Source organism: Lithobates pipiens, unplaced genomic scaffold (genome assembly GCF_037356315.1).
Source record: "Lithobates pipiens isolate NorthernLeopardFrog02 unplaced genomic scaffold, aLitPip1_a1.2 Scaffold_18, whole genome shotgun sequence".
NCBI classification, from domain to species: Eukaryota; Metazoa; Chordata; class Amphibia; order Anura; family Ranidae; genus Lithobates; species Lithobates pipiens.
The window spans coordinates 482,467,676-482,479,905 of NW_027507758.1; the positions used below are offsets into that span (position 1 = coordinate 482,467,676).

The 12,230-nt window shown below is 45.3% G+C and overlaps 1 protein-coding gene across 1 annotated transcript in view; it reads left to right on the forward strand.

Annotated features, from left to right (window-relative positions):
- Positions 1 to 12,230, forward strand: part of FARP2 (FERM, ARH/RhoGEF and pleckstrin domain protein 2) — a 205,809-nt gene that overhangs the window by 136,221 nt on the left and 57,358 nt on the right. Inside the window, exons 15-16 of the mRNA XM_077488426.1 lie at positions 2,013 to 2,099; positions 3,042 to 3,184. Coding sequence (XP_077344552.1) covers positions 2,013 to 2,099; positions 3,042 to 3,184 — 230 coding nt within the window. The remainder of the gene's footprint in view (positions 1 to 2,012; positions 2,100 to 3,041; positions 3,185 to 12,230) is intronic.

Genomic DNA, 12,230 nt, shown 5'->3' on the forward strand with positions numbered 1-12,230 from the left:
TGGCTTCATTATCTGTTTGATTTTATCACTCATTTGTGAGTACATTATTTTATTTTTTAATAAATTTCAGTGTTGCAAAGGTAATGCGCAAGGCTGGTGTGCCCTTGATCCTTGTTTTCTTTTAGTCACTTCCTATTTCTTGTCTGGTCATTAGCCTAGGCTTATGACATCATGCACAGCTCGCTCTCTAACTCTCGTGACAGTTTGCCAGCAACGGAGGGGGTCGAATCATAAGAGGGCCAATGAAAGCTGCAGAGCTGGAGGTGTGCCTCTGTGTTGATCCAGAAAGTGAACAGGCTGCAGCTTCAGCCACCCACAATTAAAATGGCTGCAGCCAGACTTAGTGGAGGGAGATTTCTGTAGCATATTTGGCAAGTACAGTATCGCGTCGTGTCAGTGGGTTCTCTTGAAGCACATTGGATCAACGAGAAGCTAGTTTGTTTTCAGAATGTGGGACACAGCAGATGCCCTGGTAGTGCCATGGGATAAGGTATATGATCTATGCATTTCCTACGCTAACATATTTTTACTTTGCTTCCTAGAGTTGGGACTGCATTGCAGTCATTCTTACAGGTACAGATTGGATGTGGAGAGTGGTATGTCAACATTTATCTGCTAGCCAATGTTCTCTGGCCTCTGTCAAGTCAGCCAGATCTGTTTTCTCAAGGACAAGTCTTCTGCCCTGCCTCTCAGTTGTTGGGCCTAGCTGTTGAGACCATCTCTAAGGTTATTGTGCAGACCCATAAAATACCTCCTTTTTCCATTAAAGAACTCTCCACTAGCAGCACAGTGAGTGTGTTTTCTTAAGCCTCATACACACGGTCGGACTTGTACAAACTTTTCCGTGGACTTTTGTACAAAGGGCGTGGTCCACAGGTTTGTATTGCATACACATGGTCGGACTTTTTGACAACAAACACGAACGTGGTGACGTCACAACGTACGGACGCCACATCAAAAGAGGACGTTCAATGACTCCAGCGCCACCTTTGGTCAACTTCTGTATTGTAGTCTGATCGTTTGCATAGGTTCTGAGCATGCGTGTTTGTACCTTGTACAAAAGTCCGATGGTTTTGCGTACACACGGTCGGACTTTGCTCCATCGGACTTTTGTTGCCAGAAAGTTTGTCCGTTCGCACAGCCAACAAAAGTCCGATGAAAACAGAAAAAGTTTGTCCGATGGAGCGTACACACAGTCGGATGTTGCTCCAAAACAGCTAATTTGCATGTTTGTTGTCAAAAAGTCCGACCGTGTGTACGGGCCTTTAGACTTTCCATCACCAGGCCTTGTTTTCAAAGATTTCAAAGTTGTCACTTGGTCTTCTGTATACATTTTCTCAAAGTTTTACAAGGTAGATGTTTTTATGCTTCCGCAGGTACTAGTTTTGGTTAAACAGTTCTGCAAGTGGCTATTTTTCTTGTTCACATGTGCTGTTTGATCCCACCCCTCCTTTTGTACTGCTTTTGGATATCCCTTAATTATCAAGCTGTGTCCCCCAAGGCATGATAGAGAAAATGGTAGTATTGTACTCACCATAAAATTCTTTCCTTGGAGTACATCAAGGACACTGCTCTCTCCTCTTATGCTGAGCAGATGCAAGGTGGGAGGGATTAAAACTCAAGGGGGCTGGTCTTAAGTTTTCTATGTGCCTAGCCCATTTCTCTTGTAGATGGCAGAATAACCCTTATCATCAATCTGTGTTCCTTAATGGACAATAGATAAAGAGAATTTATAGCGAAATACAAAAATCCTGCAACCCACACCCCACCTCCTCTCTTTTTTTTTTCTTTTTTTCCTCCCCCCCCCCCCCCTTTCGTCATACATATTTTATTCCTGGGGCCTTCTTGTGGGGTGCATGACAATCTTGGGTCATCTTCCACTTAAACGTTTTTTTTTTTCACTGTGACTTTATGTATAATGTGTGTGTGTGTGTGTACACACACACACATTCGGGTAATAGATAAATTCCTACTTATAACTTCAATTTAAAATGCAATTTGTTTTAAATTAGCAGCAGATGGATGAGGCCTATTATATCACCAAAGAAATACTGAGCACAGAAACTTCTCATCTAAAGGATATTGAAGTCATAAAAGTGGTAGGTATGCAACCGAGAATGTTGTCACTTTTCCTATTGAGTTTTTCCATTTTCATATACTTTAGTGATTATGAAGAGATACATTTTAGTGTTGGAAGTCTAGATGGGTCATTTGTTAGAATCCGATATGTCAATGTTCCTTTATGTTCCTGATGCACTTACTGTACATTCTTTCTAGGCAATTCATTATCCTACAGTTTTGTCTTCAAAGACTGTGGGCGATTATTATGAATACTGGAGCATACACAACCTGGAGAAGCTGTGCATGGCAACCAATTAGCTTGTATCTTCAGCTTGTTCAACATGCACACTGGACATTTTTGGAAGTTTTTACAGCTGCTGTTTTTGGCTCCAGACGTTTGTTTCTAGTCAATAAACTCTCCAGCATATTATCCTGTGTCCATGCGCACATAGGCTGTTGTCAACTGTTTTTGGCTGGGGCGTTTTTTGGCTGTAAAAAATAAATAAAATAAAAACTAGTGGATTCTTAGAGGAGTTTTTCAGCTCCAAAAATGCTTGAACATCACAAAATGCAGATAAACACGTTTAATGTTTTTGATCACACTGATTAAAAAAAAAAAAAACACTGAAAAACGCTAAAGAACGCTATTGCAAAAATGTTGAAAAACTCACTGTGAAGCTACTGGCGTTTTTATAACTCTATTATAACATCAAGTGTGCATAAGGCCTTAAAACAAAAGATTGAAGCTGATTGATTGTTATGCGTGGTTGCTCCAGATTCTGATTCCAATTTTTAGAAGTTGAAAAGGAAGTGTTGGTACAGTGTCCCAACAATGTGGACGAACGAGTAATGTGACTTTTTTGTTTATTAAAGCATGCATTTTACTGTGTGCTTATTCTTCTGTCTGTGGTCTCTTTTGTGATTTGCTTTGTAACACATAATATATATATATATATATTTTTTTTTTTTTTCCTTGACAGTGGTTACACAGGGCACTCTGTAAAGGTGGGGAACTCCAGGAGAGTTTGGAACAGCAGATGAAACCTTTATTTTCTTGCTTGGAGCCAATAAGACATTTTCACGAGGAATTTTTGCACCAGCTGGAGGATGTCCTTAACCTTTGGTATCTATTGTACCTTATAAACTGAGCAGTGATGGCTGTTGTACTTAGTCAAATAAAACTTGCTACATTGTATAAACGGCACAGAATACTTTCTTTACTTTTCTTGAGCTCAGTCTACTTCCTAATCTTCACCTATGACTATGAGCTGCAAGCAAAAACCAAAAGAAGAAAGTCCTAAATAAAATGTGATTTTTTTTTTTTTTTTTTCCGCCATAGAGCAGCTTGGGAACTGGCACTGTTTAAGACTTATCCAAATGTCTGGCTGATTATTTTCTCTTTTCCTAATCGCCCTTCATAGGCCACAGCCAATCAAGGCCTTGCTTTATTTTCTTCCATGCAGCACACAAAGTTGTTTTTTGTTGCATGTCCCATATTATTGGTACACATCACAGTACAAAAAAGTGGCAACCACCGCAACATACAGTAGTACCTTGGATTAGGTGCATAATCAGTTCTAGAAGAATGCTTGTAATCCAAAGCACTCGTATATCAAAGAGTTTCCCCATAGGAATCAATGGAAACTCAAATGATTAGTTCCAGTGTCACTGCTAATGTATGCAGTACATTAGCTTGAAATTACAGAACTCTGAGACACTCGGGATTGGAACCTCTGGCCAAATGCGGTACTGCACCCCCAGAGGCTTGAATCCTGCTCGTCTTGTGAGACAACACTTGCAAACCGAGTCAGGATTAAAAAAAAAAAAAAACAGCTTGTACTCTTGTAAACCGCATTACTCGCAATCCGAGGTCTTACTGTACAACTAACCTTTGCAGTAAAGTGCACATGGAAGGGCAACACACGTCACAAACAAAAGATTTCCCAGCATGTTTGCCAGGCAGCCTGCAAAACAACTAAATTGACCCTGTCTAACAGTTTACATTAAAAAGTAGGGGTAGGCTCTTTCCAGGGTTACCCACCCTTAATGTATCCACTACGATATGTGCTCCTATTTATGAGATTTTAAAAATGATCGCATTAGGGCTGCAGTATACAGAGGAGTCTTGGTGTAGGCACTGCAGTTATGCATATATTTCCAAGTGTGTACAAACAAAACACATTACAGTGGTTAATGTCATCTCTACTATCCAAGTAGGGCAGGCTGTGGTGTAATAAATAATTAACTTAGCTGGTAAAGTGCTGAAGTCCAAAGTCTGACTTCTTGTCCACTCAGGGGGCCTGCAAAGGGGATATACACTATTGAACAATTATCCCCATCAGGTCGTTCTCTCCAGCTCTACCCACAATTTTATATGAGCAGTATTGAGCATAAAGAGGACACTGCCATAGTAAGATGGGTATTAGACATGTGTATTCGTTTTTGTCCAAATGCATTTTCGTCGGAATTTCAGCTATTTTCGTTTTCATTTTGACAAATGATAACGAATACACAAAATCCGAAAAACGAAAGATCCGACATAAATAAATGCTTTATTTTCGTTTTCATTGTTACAACAGTTCGATATAGAATAGGAGATTCGATGTGACTCTGACAATAACAATCTGTCTATAGAACCTGTGGTCGAATGTGCCTAACCTTGCCTCTATTAGTCCAAGATTATATAGAGAAAATATTCGACAGAGAAAAAAGATTTGACAGAGAAAAGATTCTGCAAGTTACTGTCCTAAAAAGTGGGGACCCGGGTCCTGCCCCAGGGGACATGGATCAATGCAAAAAAAAGTTTTAAAAACTGCAGTTTTTTCGGGAGCAGTGATTTTAATAATGATTAAAGTGAAACAATAAAAGTGTAATATTCCTTTAAATTTCGTAGGGGGGGGGGGGGGTTGTCTATAGTATGCCTGTGAAGGGGCTCATGTTTCTGGTGTTTAGAACTGTCCCTGCACAAAGTGTCATTTATGCAGGAAAAAAAGTCCTTTAAAATCACTCGCAGCTATTATGAATTGTCTGCTCCGTAATACAGAGATCACTCATTGAAAGTCATTGATAAAAAAATAAAAATAAAAAAATAAAGTGTGGGGGTTCCCCAAATTCAATTACCAGGCCCTTCAGGTCTGGTATGGATATTAAGGGGAACCCCACGTCAAATTAAAAAAAAAATTGATGTGGGGTCCCCCTAAAAATCCATACCAGACCCTTTATCCGAGCACGCAACCTGGCAGGCCGCAGGAAAAGAGGGGGGGACAAGAGAGCGCCCCCCCTCCCTCCTGAACCGTACCAGGCCTCATGCCCTCAACATTGGGAGGATGTTTTGGGGGTCTGTGACCCCTCAAAGCACCTTGTCCCCATGTTGATGGGGACAAGGGCCTCATCCCCACAACCGTGGCCGGTGGTTGTGGAGGTCTGCGGGCGGGGGGCTTATCAGAATCTGGAAGCCCCCTTTAACAAGGGGACCCCCAGATCCCGGCCCCCCCCTGTTTGAAATGGTAAGGGGGTACAAAAGTACCCCTACCATTTCACAAAGAAAGTGTAAAAAATAGTTAAATAGGACAAACACACTTAAGAAAAATATCTTTATTAAAAATAAAAAAAATAAAAAAAAGATTCCAGCGGTGGTAATACACTCTTGCTATCCAGCGACGGACGGTCATCTCTCCAGCAATGGCTCATCTCATCCAGCACAGCGAATACATCCATCTTCTGTCTCCGCGGAGGAGACACTGCAAGGATTCCGGCGGCCTGACGTTTCTTATATACGGAGGGCGGGGCCACCCGTCACCTGACCCCGCCCCCCTCTGACGCAAGGGGAAACCCGGGGTTCCCTGTGACGTATGGGTGACCCCGCACCCCTCTGATGTAACACAGGCAGGTTTCCGTTACATCAGAGGGGGCGGGTCACCCATACGTCACGGGGAACCCCGGGTTTCCCCTTGCGTCAGGGGGGCGGGGTCAGGTGATGGGTGGCCCCGCCCTCCTTATATAAGAAACGTCAGGCCGCCGGAATCCTTGCAGTGTCTCCTCCGTGGAGACAGAAGATGGATGTATTCGCTGCGCTGGATGAGATGAGCCATCGCTGGAGAGATGACCGTCCGTCGCTGGATAGCAACAGTGTATTACCACCGCTGGAATCTTTTTTTTTTTTTTTTTTTTTTTTTAATAAAGATATTTTTCAAAAGTGTGTTTGTCTTATTTAACTATTTTTTACACTTTCTTTGTGAAATGGTAGGGGTACTTTTGTACCCCCTTACCATTTCAAACAGGGGGGGACCGGGATCTGGGGGTCCCCTTGTTAAAGGGGGCTTCCAGATTCTGATAAGCCCCCCGCCGCAGACCTCCACAACCACCGGCCACGGTTGTGGGGATGAGGCCCTTGTCCCCATCAACATGGGGACAAGGTGCTTTGAGGGGTCACAGACCCCCAAAACATCCTCCCAATGTTGAGGGCATGTGGCCTGGTACGGTTCAGGAGGGAGGGGGGGGCGCTCTCTCGTCCCCCCCCTCTTTTCCTGCGGCCTGTCAGGTTGCGTGCTCGGATAAAGGGTCTGGTATGGATTTTTAGGGGGACCCCACATCAATTTTTTTCTTAAATTTGAGGCAGGGTTCCCCTTAATATCCATACCAGACCTGAAGGGCCTGGTAATTGAATTTGGGGGACCCCCACGCTTTTTTATTTTATTTATTTATTTTATCAATGACTTTCAATGAGTGATCTCTGTATTACGGAGCCGACAATTCATAATAGCTGCGAGTGATTTTAAAGGACTTTTTTTCCTGCATAAATGACACTTTGTGCAGGGACAGTTCTAAGCACCAGAAACATGCGCCCCTTCACAGGCATACTATAGACACCCCCCTACGAAACCCCACTACGAAATTTAAAGGAATATTACACTTTTATTGTTTCACTTTAATCATTATTAAAATCACTGCTCCTGAAAAAACGGCTGTTTTTAAAACTTTTTTTTGCATTGATACATGTTCCCTGGGGCAGGACCCGGGTCCCCAAACACTTTTTAGGACAGTAACTTGCAAATTAGTCTTGAAAATTAGCACTTTAGATTTTGAATGTTGGAGTCCCATAGACTTTAACAGGGGTTCTAAAGTATGCTATATACTAGCTCCATCGAATCTTCTTTATACATTCGACAGACACCATAAGCCTTAAAGACAGATTTGACCGTAATTCATGTGGATTTTCGGACGAATGCAATTTTCCCAAGGCGTCTTTCAGGACAGCACCTGAGAGATAGCGACTCCACCCTCCTCGTTAGGAAACACCTTCTTCCTCCAGACTTTAAAGGGAGGCGCCTCCCTACCACACATCAGTTTTTGTGTTTCCTCCGGCCCGGAGGGAACACCTTTTGGGAAGGAGTCTGTTTCTCTTAGGTGTTCCTGAGGGACTAGGCTTCTTTCCCTTTTTTTCCTCCTTTAGAGACCCGCTGTCCTCCCGACCTACCCACGCCTCGTCAGCGGTAGCAAGCGGGCTCCTCTTCCCCTCTTGTGCTCGGAGAGAGCCGAAGACTCGGTGGCCCGCACGTTCGTAGGCGCGGCGGCGCGCGTGTGCCGCCGCCATGTTTGTTTTCGGCGGTCGCGCCGGAAGTGACAGAGCGGGTCATCGGGTCAGCTGAAACGTCGTTTCCGGCGTGGACGCAGGGGGGAGGAGGGAGGACAGGTGCTGGTGCCTATTTCCGCTTCCGGTCCGGTGCAGCTGCACGGCGTGACTCCGGAGGCGGCGTTTAGCCACAAGTGGATCTCTGCACAGCTGATTATGGAAGATTCAGCGTCTGCAGCGGTGGGGACAGGCACAGGCACCAGCAAGGCCCAGGTAAGAGGCAGCAGTTAAAGTCTGCCTTTCTTTTTCTATTTCCTGGCGTTTGGTCTCGCTCTCTCCTTTCTTTTTTCCCCCCTGGTGGCAAGGGGCCTGTCTGGGCACTAGAAGCTGACTGGTTTCTTCTTAGTGCACCTGTGTGGTGATCCCTATCAAAGCTGAGACTGGGTCTCACTAAGGGTTCCCTGGTTTTTTTCCCTTTTTTGTCTTTTTCTTCATAGGCTAAGAGCTCTGACCCAAAGAAAAGATGTCCTTCTTGCAGGGCCAAGCTGGGAGAAAATTGGAAGAAAACCTTATGCAGTCCCTGCATTACTTCTTTAGTTAAAGAGGAATCTGCCTCTGTATGTGAGGATCTGGTGGCCTCTGTAAAGAAGGAGCTGTACGCCACGATCCAGAATTTTCGTGACTCACTAGCAAACCCGGCTGCTAGTCAGCCTTCCACTTCAGAGTCTTCCCAGGGGTCTCTCTCAATCCCGGTGTTAGAATCTCTGCCTGAAGACCCTTCAGATAGGGAAAAGCAGTCCACTGCTCTTTCCGTTAAAGATTCGGAAGAGGAGTTGGAGGATTCTGAGGTAGCCCCCTCTAAATTCAAACTGTCCCTTGAAGAGGTCGATGGGCTCCTTAAAGCCATTCATGCTACGCTTGGTTTAAGTGAGGAGAAAAAGGAATTATCACTCCATGACCGCATGTATGCTGGGTTGGATGAGCCTAAGGGCCGAACATTCCCAGTTCATCCGGTCATCTCTGAGGCCATTAGGAAAGAATGGCAGGATCCAGAGAAAAAGCCCTTTTTCTCCAAAGCCCACAAAAGGCGTTTTCCTTTCGAGGAGGACCCTGCAGCAGTATGGAACAAGGTGCCCAGACTGGATGCCGCCTTTTCCCAGGTTTCAAGGTCCACAGATCTGTCCTTTGAGGATATGGGAGTTTTGAAAGATCCGATGGACAAACGCATGGATCTTTTGCTCAAGAGATCATGGCAATCAGTTATGAGCAATTTAAAACCAGCAATGGCCACAACGTGTGTAGCCAGAAATTTAGAATACTGGATTAACCAGTTAAAGTCACATATAGCTGCAGATTCCCCTAAACAGGAAATCTTAGATTCTTTTCCTACCCTGATTACGGCAGTGGCCTATGTTGCAGATGCCTCAGCTGAGGCAATTAAGATATCGGCCAGGTCAGCAGCTCTAACTAATGCTGCAAGAAGAGCCTTATGGCTTAAAACCTGGCCGGGTGACTCGGCTTCAAAGAATAAGCTGTGTGGGTTACCCTTTTCAGGAGACTTGCTCTTCGGCTCTGACCTCGATAATATTCTTGACAGGACAGCCGATAAAAAGAGATCCTTTCCGGTCAAAAAGAAAAAGCAGGTACCAAAGCGTCTTTTTCGACCTCAAAAAACTCAGGATCAGGACAGCAAGTTGCAAGGGAGAAGGAAAAGTTGGTCCGCCCCGAAGCCGAAGGGTAGAGGCGGAATTCTCTTCCGTCCTCCTACACAGGCCGAAAAATCGCAATGACTCGTCTCTGCGGGTGGGCGGAAGACTACAAGAATTTCTTCCGCAGTGGTCAGGGATAACTTCAAATCAGTTTATCCTGACCACTCTCGCGCAGGGTTACTCACTCGAGTTTGTCAACGACCCCCCAAAAAGGTTCCTGATTACCAACACCCCGCGGGATCCAGTAAGGGCCCTGGCCATGAAGTCCTCTCTAGAGGAACTGATGCAACAGGGCGTAGTAGTACAGGTACCCCTGCAAGAACAGCAGGAGGGGTTTTATTCCCATGTTTTCCTAGTAAAGAAACCGACAGGGAAGTTTCGGTTGATTCTCAACCTAAAACCTTTAAACGAGTCCATAAGGTACAGGAAGTTCAAAATGGACTCAATTTTTTCGGTCAGAAACCTGTTGACGCCAGGATGTTTTATGGCGTCAGTAGATTTAAAAGACGCATACCTACATGTTCCGATCTCTCCCCAGTCTCAGAAGTTTCTCAGGCTGGCGGTGAGGTTGGGGGGTATGGTTCATCATCTCCAGTTCAGGGCCCTACCCTTCGGCCTGTCATCATCTCCCCGAATTTTTACCAAAATAATGGCAGAAGCTTTAGCGCCACTGCGTCTTCAGGGAATCGCAGTTATTCCTTATTTAGACGATCTGCTGTTTTTCGCCCCATCCAGCGAGGAATTGCAGACCAATCTAGGCAAAGCTCGCAGCCATCTGGAGGCGTTGGGTTGGATTTTGAACCTCCAAAAGTCGTCCCTAAACCCATCTCAGGAGATTCGGTTTTTAGGGTTTCTAATAAATTCGGTGGAGCAAAAAATCTTCCTTCCCTTAGACAAAAAGGACAGGATTTCCGGTGCAGTGTCTTTATTACAGACCAGCCAAAATCTGACAGTAAGACAGGTTATGTCAGCTTTGGGAGTTCTGACTTCAGCAATGCCAGCAGTCCAGTGGGCAAGAATGCATTTCAGGTGTCTGCAGGCTTTCCTTCTAAAATCTTGGGATCACACAGTGGCATCCCTAGAGGCAGAGGTGAGAATGTCAACCCAGGTAAAAAGGTCCCTATGGTGGTGGAAAAGACAGGAGGTCTTATCGGAAGGGTTAGTCTGGGCTTTTCCAGTCGGGAAAAGACTAACAACCGACGCCAGTTCCTGGGGGTGGGGAGCCCATCTAGGAACACGTTTCACTCAGGGGTCCTGGGCCAAAGAGGAGACAATAAGGTCCTCAAACTGGAGGGAACTCAAGGCGATTGCCTTAGCTCTGGAGTTGTTTGTTCAGGAACTGCAGTCCCATCACGTCCAGGTCCTAACAGACAATGCCACGGCAGTGGCTTATTTAAACAGACAGGGGGGTACAAGAAGCAGGTCGCTTCAGGTACTGGCCATGGAGATTCTTCGGTGGGCGGAAAAACATTTGTTATCCCTATCAGCAGTCCACCTAAAAGGGGATCTAAACAGGGTAGCGGACTTCCTAAGCAGAAACGCTATTCGGGAAGCAGAATGGTCTCTAAACCCGGAGGTATTCACAATGATTGCCGGAAAATGGGGTTTACCAGAAGTAGACCTGTTCGCCTCAAGGGTGAACGCCCAGGTTCCCCAGTTCTTTTCCCTGGACAGTCGCGATGGCTCGCTGGGCACAGATGCGCTAGCTTATCCATGGGAATTTCGTCTTTGCTATGCTTTCCCCCCATTTCAGTTAATCCCGTTAATTTTAAGAAAAATTCAGAGGGAGAAGGTACCAGTTATTCTAATCACGCCCTTTTGGCCAAAAAGGGCTTGGTTTTCGACAGTTCTAGGCCTGGCAATCAAGCCTTGTTGGCGTCTGCCCCTCAGACACGATCTGTTGTTGCAGGGCCCAGTGAACCATCCAGGAGTGGCCAGCCTGGCTCTCACGGCCTGGTTTCTGAAAGGCAGCTCCTTAGGAGCAAGGGGTTTTCCAACCGTTTGATCTCGACCCTTTTAGCAAGTAGGAAAAGGGTTACGAGGGCCATTTATTCTAAGGTCTGGAAGCGTTATGAAACTTGGTGTTTGTCAGCCGCCCAGGTGACAGGGAGCCTTGTCTCCATCTTGGAGTTTTTACAAGATGGTGCAGACAAGGGACTGGCAGTTAGTACCCTGAAGGTGCAAGTAGCAGCCCTGACGGTGTTCTTAGAAAAATCTGTGGCCTCAGATCCGCTGGTGATCAGGTTCTTTAGAGCTCTTAAAAGATCTAGGCCAGCTCCTGTTAAGGTTTTTCCTAGATGGGATTTGTCGGTAGTCCTACAGTCTCTAACAAAAGGGCCTTTTGAGCCTCTTGTGGAGGCTTCCCTTAGGTTTCTCACATTAAAAACCGTGTTTCTGATTGCCATTGTCTCTGCACGCAGGATCAGTGAGCTAAATGCTCTGTCAATTAAAGAACCATATCTTTCCATTTTTCCTGACAGAGTTATTCTTAGAACAGATGCAAAATTCTTACCGAAGGTAGCTTCAGTTCAGAACCGTATACAGGACATAGTACTGCCAACGTTTTGTGTTAACCCCAAAGGAAATAAGGAGACTTCTTTCCATACTTTGGACGTCAGAAGGACTCTGCTGAGTTATTTAGAAAGGACGGAGTCCTTCAGGCGTTCAGATTCACTGTTTGTACTTTTCTCAGGAAGAAAAAAGGGTTTTCAGGCTTCTAAAGTTACTTTAGCTAGATGGCTGAAATTAGCTATCTCAGAGGCATATTCCCAGGCAGGGTTATCTCCTCCAGCAGGAATTTGTGCACACTCAACCAGAGCTCTGGCGTCTACGTGGGCAGAGAGAGCTGGTGCCACCCCTGAGCAGATCTGCAAGGCGGCGACGTGGTC